At 39.7% G+C, this 10,859-nt stretch overlaps 1 protein-coding gene across 2 annotated transcripts; it reads left to right on the top strand.

Moving 5' to 3' along the window:
* Window positions 1-70: 70 nt before the first annotated feature.
* kdm6ba (lysine (K)-specific demethylase 6B, a) lies at window positions 71-9,105 on the top strand. Of its 2 annotated transcripts, none has more exons than XM_030161608.1 (13): window positions 71-2,526; window positions 2,668-2,794; window positions 2,952-3,057; window positions 3,261-3,466; window positions 3,587-3,693; window positions 3,774-3,842; window positions 3,928-4,076; window positions 4,164-4,278; window positions 4,780-4,967; window positions 5,085-5,226; window positions 6,452-6,578; window positions 7,168-7,338; window positions 7,448-9,105. In XM_030161608.1, the coding sequence occupies exons 1-13, from the start codon at window positions 104-106 to the stop codon at window positions 7,463-7,465; spliced, it is 3,948 nt and encodes a 1,315-aa protein (XP_030017468.1). In that variant the 5' UTR covers window positions 71-103; the 3' UTR covers window positions 7,466-9,105. The 2 variants fall into 2 exon arrangements, with proteins under 2 accessions (XP_030017468.1, XP_030017469.1); XM_030161609.1 differs by having other exon boundaries at window positions 3,777-3,842.
* The last annotated feature ends 1,754 nt before the right edge of the window (window positions 9,106-10,859 follow it).

Here is a 10,859-nt window from a genome sequence, read left to right on the forward strand (position 1 = left end):
GGAGAGAAAGGAGCAAGAAAAGAGGAGAGAGTGGGAGAGGCAAGAGGAGGAGAGGAAGAGGAGAGAAACAGAGAGGCAGGAACAGGAGAGGAGGAGGAAAGAAATGGAGAGGCAGGAGGAAGAAAAGAGAAAACGGAGGGAGTTGGAGAAGAAAGAGGAGGAGAAAAGGAAAATGGAGCGTAAGAGGGAGGAGGAGCAGCGGTGCAGCGCAAAAGCCAAGGAGCAAAACGCCATAGAAAATCTGGAGAGACTGCTGTCCTGCAACACTTCGCCTCCACCTCCACCTCCTCGCCTTTCCTCCTCTGTCTCCACACCTCCCAGCTCCCAGGCTTCACCCCCCTACCCCTGGCTAAGCCGCGGTGGCATCCCACCCTGCCCACCAGGCCAGAACCCCTCCACAACTCCTCTGGAGAGGCTGCGGCCGCCTCCTCTTACACCTCAGACTGACTACGCCAGAGAAAAGCAGAGGCAGCGGGAGATGTGGAGCAACAATAGCGGAACGACATTCAGTCCCTCAACAACACATAATACCTCAGGGATGAACCAGCCGGTATACCCCAACAAACCCCCGGCAATGCAAGCCGCACCCAGCCAATCCAAAGACTCAGCCAGAGAGCGAGATGGCAGCAGCCAGCACTCTCTCCCCTCCATGGCACTTAGAGATCCCCCGAAATTGTATCAAGCTTTTCCCAGAGAATCTCTTCCTCCACCACCTTTATCCTCCAGCTCTACTGGGGGAATTATCCAGAAGCGGGTGACAGGAAGTGAGTTAAACAAGCCCAGCAGGTGCAGCACTGATTCTGACAGCGCTCAGTTTGAAGAGGAACCCTCCGAGATGTCCACGCTTCTCCCCGATGGCCTAGCGAACATTATGGCAATGCTGGATGAATCTATCAAAAAGGAAGAGGAGATGTTTAACAGTGAAAAGACAGGCTCCTCTGGTCTCCTGGATAACTTTACTCCTAACGTCCAGCCAATTAAAAGCTACCTGTGCGCCCCTGACCTAATTCCAGCCCCAAAGCATCAGCCAAACCAGGACGACTTTGGATCCAACCCCCATGCCAGCCCACCTGTGCTCAGCCGCCAAGGCTCGCTGGCATCTCCTTGCAGTCGAACATCCTCCCTCAACGAGGAGGATGAGGACTACATTAAAGCGTTTCCAAATGTCCCTCTGAACCCCAAACAGTCAGCAGACATGATCACTGGTGCAGGAAACACCAATTACCGCCACAGTGATTTGGCTAAACTTTATGGTCTCCCTGAGGCCATTAAAAGCGAAGCAGATGAGGATGACGACGAAGAGGATTCAGAGACCCCTTCCTGTTCCCCTCCACCGCAGCGGCCCCACCTTCATCAAACAGGTGTCAACAGCATGTTCAAGTCCCTGGCAACAGTCATAGAAAGCCAGAAGTATGCGTACCGTGGTGGTCCGTTTGGCAGACCCCCTCCGTCTGCTCTGGTCGGGGTCAAATATTCTTCTTCACTGTCATTGGAACCTGATATCTGCCGCCAACAGCAAGGCAACTCTCCTACATCAGATTCAACCAATCCACCATTCAGTCCAGCTGTCCCACCTCTTAAGTCTTCCCCACCTCAAATGCTGGAAGACAAGAAACTGAAAATAGAAGATGCAGATACCTGGAAGGACAGCAGTGAAACAATAGAGGAAAGGAGCAAAAAGGAGACAGTTCCCTCAATAAAGCCCATCAGGGTGGTCAAAGAGGAGAACGGGTTAACAACTATCTCTGAATCGTCACTGGCAGAGCTGGGCAAGAGCTGTGAGGTAATGCTTAGCCGACAGTCACTTACCAATAAGAACTCCCTTGATAAACTTGACGGTCGTAGCAAACTGGAGGACAGACACAAGGCTGACAAAGTGAAGGAACATAGGGACAAAGACCGGAGCAAAGACCGGGACAGAAAGAGGGACAAAGACAAGAAGAGGAAGCATGGTCACAGCCACAGCAGTAGCAGAAAACATGAAGATAGAAAAGAAAAGAAAAAGCATAGAGAAAAGAAAGAGGAGATGGCGTTTTCTTCATCTTCCTCTTCGTCGTCATCGTCCTCTTCATCCACTCATTCGGGCTCGAGCCACAAGCGACACAAAGATGGAAAGAGCCACAAAGAAAAGAAAGACCGCAGGATTCTTGGGGACCTGAACCTCCAAAGCAAAGAGGGTAGCGAAAAGAGTCTAGGAAGAAGTTACGACACTGATAAAAAGAAGCGCAAAGAAGCATCAGGCACGACAAGCGAGGGGGACCTTGCAGAGTGGACCTCGAGAAGTTCTGGAGAAAGATCCTCCGAGCACAAAACAGGCACTGAATCTGGTTCCTCGTTAGGTCCCACAGACTTCTTGAAACTTAAGGCGCTGTCAGATGGTCCCCCCAAGGAGCTGAAAATTCGCCTCATTAAAGTGGAGAGTGGGGACAGGGAGACATTCATCGCCTCTGAGGTGGAGGAAAAGAGGATCCCGTTGGAGGAAATCAGTATCAAAAACACTGCCAGTGAAATCATCAGGGCCTGCAAGTAAGTATATGACAAAAAATATTCAGGTGATGAGATAGTCAAGATAAAATGTCAGTATAATTTGGAATGGACCACAATTGTATTTTTAGAAATATGAACAGTCTCAATGCTAATGCTTCTTTGCTGCTGGTTCTATTCCAGGAGTGCCAGAATAAAACGGAAGTTCAGAGAATCTTATTTATTACCAGCCTTCTCTGTGAAGCCCATCATGACCTCTGAGGAGCCCATTCCTCGAGAGAAACTTAACCCTCCTACACCTAGCATTTATGTAAGGAACCATGTGCTCTCTAGCTTTTTTGATGTCACTGAATTTGCAGTGAAATAATATTTTTGATATTTTGGCATGTTGTGGTAGCACTGCCACTAGAGGGCAGTGAATGTGAAAGATTGCTGTTCTATGCACTGACATTTTCTTTCTTCTATAGTTGGAGAGCAAGAGGGATGCCTTCTCTCCTGTGCTTCTGCAGTTCTGTACAGACCCCAAAAATCCTGTTACTGTCATCAGAGGCCTGGCAGGATCTCTACGACTCAGTATGTTTTTAGTTAAAGTTTTTTTTATGCAAAGCTCATTAGAAACACTGGAATTTCCCTTTGTGGAATTAATAAAGACATACCTGATATTTAAGCTAGACGAAATGTAGCTTTGTGTGATGTTAACAGACATACCCACTTATACTGTTGTTACTTTTATCACAGCAGCTAACCTACAATCTAATGTTTCTTTTCTTGTTCAGACCTGGGGCTGTTTTCTACAAAGTCACTGGTGGAAGCCAATGCAGAGCAGGCAGTGGAGGTGAGGACTCAGGTGCAGCAGCCCGCAGATGAGAACTGGGACCCTAGTGGGACCGGTCAGACATGGCCTTGTGAGAGTAGCCGCTCCCACACCACCATTGCAAAGTATGCCCAGTACCAAGCGTCCAGTTTCCAGGAAAGTCTACAGGTATAGAACAATGACCATCTCTCTGCCGCTCAACTATTCTTTCCTACCCCAATTTCTTTTTGCACCACTTGAAATGTTTCTGAATTCTTGTAATTAAAATGCTATAATCTTTGGCTTTAGGAGGAGAAAGGCAGTGATGAAGAGGACGATGAAGATGACGACAAGGAGAAGAAGCCATCTAACAATTCTGATGCACCAAGCAAGGAGAGCTCAAAGGAAAGCAGCAGGTAAGAGCTGTGATGAGAAAAACAGGCTTTCAAGGTTCATTAAAACACTGATTTTAATAAAAATTCACATTTCTTCACAGCAGTGAGCAGAAACCAGTGGGAAAGATCATTAAATTTGGCACCAACATTGACCTCTCAGATCCCAAGAGGTGAGTACTGTACTACAACAGGTTTTCCTTTTTGTATAATTGGACAAGTTTATGAATTGCTAATGAACACACTGTCTCTACGCAGGTGGAAGCCCCAGCTGCAAGAGTTGCAGAAGCTGCCGGCCTTCATGCGTGTAGCGTCCAGTGGAAACATGCTGAGCCACGTGGGTCACACCATTTTAGGCATGAACACTGTTCAGCTCTACATGAAAGTCCCAGGAAGCCGAACGCCAGGTAAAGCAGACAGACACAATCTTCTCTGACATATGAATACAGGTTTATTTCAAGACATTAAACCAAGGACATGTTCTTGTTCAACAGGTCACCAGGAGAACAACAACTTTTGCTCGGTGAACATCAACATCGGTCCTGGAGACTGTGAATGGTTCTCAGTTCATGAGAACTACTGGCAGGCCATCAGTGACTTCTGTGAAAAGTGAGTAGATCATGTTATTACATATCAAAGACAGCAGACTTACCTCAAAGATACAACCACTATTCTCTAGTCTAATTATACTGTTAAATTCTATTAGCATATCAATCGGTTTAGAAAAAGGTTAATTTGTGTAACTTTTCTGTTCATCTATACTCTTAGTTAAATAACTTTCCAAGATGTATGTCCAATTTAGGTGAAAAGAACATTTTTATAATGTCACCTACATCGTTTTCAGATTTTATTAAGAAATACAAAAACTTAGCCAGAATTTGATGATATAGGTAAAAAAAAAGTAAGCAAGTCACTGTCCAGTATCCTTGACTGCTTTGAAAGACACAAATAAGTAAAAAGATACATAAGTATTTATTTAGTAAATTTGGTGTTAATGATCTCAATCTGCACTTACTTGTCACCAACATGGTCATAAGTTCAGGGGAGTAAAACGTCAGTATACCTTTAACACTGTTATACGACTGAAATGGATTGTTTTTTTTCTTTCAGGCATGGAGTGGACTACCTGACAGGGTCCTGGTGGCCAGTGTTGGAGGACCTCTACAACGCCAACATACCTGTGTACCGTTTCATCCAACGGCCTGGAGACTTGGTGTGGATCAACGCTGGAACTGTTCACTGGGTTCAAGCTGTTGGCTGGTGCAACAACATCGCCTGGAATGTAGGCCCTCTCCATGGTAAGACGCCCTCTGGTGACGGTACATTTTATTTCAACAAGCACAGATCATTATATATTACAGTGGCAGCAAATGAGAGGATTACTGTATGTAACACTGTTGTGTGTGCATCTGCAGCCTACCAATACCAGCTGGCCTTGGAGAGGTTTGAATGGAATGAAGTAAAGAAGGTCAAGTCCATCGTCCCCATGATTCACGTGTCCTGGAACGTGGCCCGCACTGTCAAGATCACTGACCCTGACACCTACAAAATGCTCAAGTGAGTACAGAAACCACTGCATTTGACCTAATAATGAACAGCAACGTACCTAATACCCCCATTAAGGATTATGATCATTAGTTGGTATTATTTTAAGTTGGGTTGTACATGTAAACATACCCATAGTCTGTATGGTATCAGCAGTAGACAACAGTCAGTGCAGGCCCATTAGAGAGAAGCTGCTGCTGAAGGAGCATCAAGGCTTAGCATTTTTACCTGCATTTGGCTGCTTCTCTAGACTAGGACTGTGCTGACCACTGTCCAATGCAGGTAAGACTCCAACGATATGTTCCTCATACAACCAAACTTGAAATAATCGAAATTAACCTCTATATTTGGGAAACTGTACGTGGTTAATAGCATTATTCTGAAAACCAGTCTAAAACAATTTCAGCAATATTAACTCTAAAATCAAATATTTCTTGCTGTAGTTTTCTGCTCCAACTAAATCAGACATAAAGTCTTTTTAGTATTTAATTTACTTTTCCAGCTTCAATGGAGAGTGTAAGTAAATTGGAAACTTTGTTGTAAAAAAGATACAGTTGTGCTCAAACTTATTCAGACTCTTGGAATTTTTGTGATTATTTTTATTTTTTTTAATTATTAAATTAATGAGTTTTGTCAAGTATGACTTGTGCGATAAGTGAAAGAACAAGAAGTGATGCTTAAAGAATATTTCAGGAGTATTATATTCATGAGTTTTAAAAAACAAACACCATGTTCAAAATTAGTCATACCCTGGGTTTACTTAGCATACTGTCTTTTCTTAATTGTCCCTAGAGTAGACTTTGTTCTTAATGTCATAGGACCAAGCTGGAGATTCTCAGTCATCAAGAATAAGGTCTACACTATTGAAAATTAAGAAAAGACTTTAGACTAAGTAAACCCAGGGTATGACTAATTTTGAACATGGTGGTAGGGGGTATAAACTCCATGAATAAAATACCCCTGAAATTAAAAGTATTTCTTGAAGCGTCACACTGGTCAAACAAACTTGACAAAACTCATGCATTTCATCACAAGTATAAAAATTCACAAAAAAACGGCAAGGGTATGAAAAATTCTGAGCACAACTACCTGTTATTACCAAGTCAAAGTTGTAAAACCTCATTATCCTCAGCTACACTTACAAACTAACATAGTATACAATGTTCCAAGACTAACTACAAAACATAGATAATCCTAAGTACCTGATGTTAATGTTTGTGCATTTACCTTCTGCCAGACACTGCCTGCTACAGTCCATGAAGCACATTCAGATCCTGCGGGACCAGTTGGTGGCTGATGGCAAGAAGATATCATATCAGAGTCGGGTGAAGGATGAGCCTGCCTACTACTGCAACGAGTGTGATGTGAGTATTGTCACTAACCCAGTCATGTTTATGCAAGTCATCTATTACAACATAACAGCAACTAAAATGACAGCTTCAGCAAATATCACAAATGTACTGGAAATTTTGCCAGTGATATGGTTAGTCAGAACGGTGTAGCTATATGAAAGTACATTAATAAGGTCTAAGGCCAATAATAATGAACATCTTTTTACTGGTAACACACTATCGCTTGTTTGTATTTTGCTGTCAAGTTAAATAATAAAATGTGCGACTTTGGAGTAGAGGAATAAGATGAAATATGTAAATCACGTTTCGTCACCTTCCTAAAATAATTGCCAGAGTTTTTTTTTCAGGCTACACAAAGTTAATCAAATCCTCAGTTTCTGGTTGAGTTTTCTTAATGACATTGGCAATTCTTTCAGGAATGTGATTTGCTTCTCCCATTACAATAAATCTACTTCACTAGATAAACCCATGAGAGGAAATTATTACCTGTAAACTGCATTACACTACTGCATTTTTTTAACAAGTGTTATTAAACATTTTAGTGAATTGCACTGGACTATGAGGAGTGCTTCAATTAAACAGAATTTCTCTTGGCTCACAGGTGGAGGTGTTCAATTTGTTGTTTGTGACAAGTGAGAACAGCAGCAGGAAGACATATGTGGTTCATTGTGAGGACTGCGCACGTCAGCGAAGTCCATCCCTGACCAACGTAGTGGTGCTTGAGCAGTATCGCATAGAGGAGCTCATGAACGCCTATGATTCATTCAGCCTGGTAGGCACATGCTTACTTCTGTCCACAATCGAGTAGCTGAATGACTTTTATCTCAAACATCGTATGTCAGATTTTCAGGCTAATTGTGTATTGTGTTTCTTCTCACCAGGCCTCCTCCTCCCGGTGACAGAGCTCCCCTCCTGCATCTCCTCAGCCATAACCAAAACTCCTGCAAGACAGGACAAAAAGACACAGTTTCACTTTGGTTTTTCAACTTATCCTTTCATTATTTAAGATCATTTTTGCTACTACTACTGCTAATACTTGCCGAACAGCCAGTTGAATACGTTTACTCATCATTACTGTTTACAAAGAGAAATACCAAGCCGCCAATACAATACCAGTTTACTCTCAGATGGTGCTTTCAACCAGAAAAACCCTGGCCACAGTGAATTGGAGAACCAGGGGGCAGTTGGTGCTGCCATTGAACAAACTATGGTTGATGGTTTCAATGGCGTGTTTCTGTCAGTACCAGAAAGAATTTTTCTGTTGTTGTTGTCTTGAATACTGAAATTTGTACATGCTGTTTGCAATTTTTGTGGGGTGCTGTCTTTTTTAAAATAATTTATTGTTTTGTTTTTTCTATACTAGATCAGCCTAGATATATACCACATTGGCCTTGTCACTTCTATTTAGAAAAGAGAGAAAATGAAAATACTAATAATAGAGATATGAACATTTTTCTAAAGCATTAAGAATTTTTAAAAATACAATTGTTTGGAATGCTTCAAAACATACGGGTTTTAACGACTTTGGTTGTTTTTTGGGGGGGTTTGTTTTTGTCTTTCAGAGTCTTGTATGTGTTGTAAATCTTGTTTTTATGAATTTGTTTTCTCTGGAGATTATTATTCAGTTGTCACACATCATCAGGTCTTTTTTTTTTGGTCATTTCTTCCATCTCTGTATGACTAGCTCTATAAAGAAAAAGGAAAAAAAAAAAATCAGTCATCTGGTGTTTGTGTGTTGTACCTCCGATTGTTTTGTTCCAGTATGCAGCCTAAGTATTTCCTGGATTTTTTTTTTTTTTCTTGGCATTGTACATTTAATTTAAAATGTTTCCTCTATTTATTGGATATATCAATGTTCTCCCTTTTTTAACAGGGTTTGCAAATTTTTTTTTTAGTTTTTTTTTTTTTTTTTTTTTTTTTTTAAATGGTGACCGATTGCTCTGTAAGAACTGAAATGTGGGGGTTGTGTGTCCGTGGGAGTGGAGGCTGCTGTTTTCTCTGGTGCTTGCCTCTCACAACTCCTGCCTTTTTCTCTGAATATATATTAAATAATATCTTTATCTTGAATATTAACGCCACCTTTCCTGTAGACAATAGGCACACTGCTAACGTAGAGAAGATGACTAATGGAATGCTGTGTTTGTATGCTTAAGGAAAAACAAAACCTTTTTCCAAAGTGTTTTGAGAAATGGTAATTTTTTTTTTTTTTTTTTAATTATGTAGGGGGCTTTTAGACAAGATTTTAATGACTACGATATTTTCTGTTGAATACGATAACGGGATAGATGGTGCTAAATGTTCTCTTTGAACAACCTTTTTTTTGTTTGTCTTCTTAAAATGAGAATTCTATTTTTCCTGTTGCAATATTACCCTTTTCCTTCTCTTTGTGGTCATTTATTTATAACTGCACTGTTTAGAGATTTCACACAGACATACTTGCAGACACACACACCAAACTGAGCCAGACATGTCTTAAACACTTGTGAATTTGTGTGACATTACTATGACTATTAATAATAAACGCTTTTTGATAAACCCAGAAGTGAGTGTGATGCTTTTTTCTCTCTTCACCTTTGTTACATCTCATACACCCCACAAGTTAATCAAAATTTATCAGTAAAATATTAAAGTTCCAAAAGCCATGGAAAACCTGGACATAGCTTGAGAAAAAACACTGATAGTGCAGTCATAAAATTTAACATTTCATTGTACTTCTCAAAGGCTCTGAAGACTGTGCTACAAAAAAAGTCAGCGTGCTTTTTGTGAGGTGTAAGATAAATAAGGTATAATGGGATTTGACTTGGAAATTATTATTGGAATTATTTTTTCAACCTTATTTTTTATACATTAGACTTTGGTGCAATAACTGCTCACATTATGGAATTTACTCTTTTTATGGTATATTCTTATTTTGAGAATTTAATTACAAACTGTACTTTAAGTTATCAAATAAAAAAAATAATAAAAAAAAATTAGCAACCTAAAGTAGGGTTTTATTTGTTGCTTGTGGAGGTTTGAGTTGCTCATGGCTTTTTTTATCCGTTGATTAAAAATTATTACCATCCTTTGAAAATATCATATGGTTATATTCATATTTATAGAGCTCGAACAGTAAGTACGAAAAAGGTAAGATTTGCGGAGATTAAAAATGAAATAGCCACAATATTATCATGTAAGTAGAACACAAGATGAACAGCTGTAGTGCTAAGTTTTAACAGGCTTTGCTTTAGACATTTATTTATTCATTTAGACTGAACATTTGAATGCAGTTTTAAATATTATTACATGCAAATAAGTCATATTTATGCAAAGAGTCAATTTGATCTAAAATTTTTAGCCATGACCGCAAAAATAATGTCCAAATTTTCAAGGTAAAAAACTTTACTCTTACTTTAAAACTGCTTTTAAGTATTTAGATAAAATAGTGCATGCTCATGACATGATCGGGTGGTTGCTGACTTCAGAATTGACTAGACCTACAACTTATTAATATAATTAATAATTAACCGTCCGGTATCCCATCCAGCAAGGCCCTTACTAAGCACCAAGTGTGCCTTTTTCGCACACTTGTGGAATAATGTATAAAAAATTTCATACAGTTTGTTTTTAATTCTTTTACACTTTTTTCTATTTCATCAACTTGAGTCATAAATAAAAATACCAAATACTCTATAATTGTCACATTTTTTAACCCTGTAAATGCCGTGCTGGTAATGTAAACAAACCATTTTTTTGGATGCAAAATACAAAAAAAATTAGTTTTTTTCAATATACTACATAAAAAGTGGATCACATATTATTTGATTTTTGCAGCCTGGCATATGTCAATGATTAACTCCAACACTGGTTAATTTGCATTATTATTTTTGGCGCTAGGTCAAATGTTCAAAAATACTAACATCTGTCACCAAGTGTGCCAAAATGACACACCTATAAATCAAACTATTAAATATATATTGATTTATTTTTCTGCTCTAATTTGATTTTATTTTTGTAAATCAAGGTCAGCCCTAATCATACATATCAAATGGAAGAAATAGTACATTTTAGGCACACTTGGGAGACAGATGCTAGTCTTGCAATTTTCTTTTGTTTACAATGTGCAAATTTTAGTTGGTGGCCATACTTTGAAAGATCATGCAAAAATGAGCAACTTTTGAATTCTAACCTTATTTAAATTGTGAAAAATAATATGAAGTTTTTTAAAACAAAGTGCAAAGTGTATCTAAAAGGCGCACCCGGATACCGGAGGGTTAATATAATTGTTTGTCAGTTAGTTTGTCAGTTCTTGCT

This window comes from Sphaeramia orbicularis, chromosome 18 (genome assembly GCF_902148855.1).
Source record: "Sphaeramia orbicularis chromosome 18, fSphaOr1.1, whole genome shotgun sequence".
NCBI lineage: Eukaryota > Metazoa > Chordata > Actinopteri > Kurtiformes > Apogonidae > Sphaeramia > Sphaeramia orbicularis.

What these genes read in the sequence shown, in the direction of transcription:
- kdm6ba (XM_030161608.1), top strand. Translation starts at nt 104, where the DNA reads ATGGAGAGGCAGGAGGAAGAAAAGAGAAAACGGAGGGAGTTGGAGAAG. An exon ending in ATCAGTGACTTCTGTGAAAA is followed by an intron (nt 4,279 to 4,779) that starts GTGAGTAGATCA and finishes TTTTTCTTTCAG; the next exon opens with GCATGGAGTGGACTACCTGA. An exon ending in GACACCTACAAAATGCTCAA is followed by an intron (nt 5,227 to 6,451) that starts GTGAGTACAGAA and finishes ACCTTCTGCCAG; the next exon opens with ACACTGCCTGCTACAGTCCA.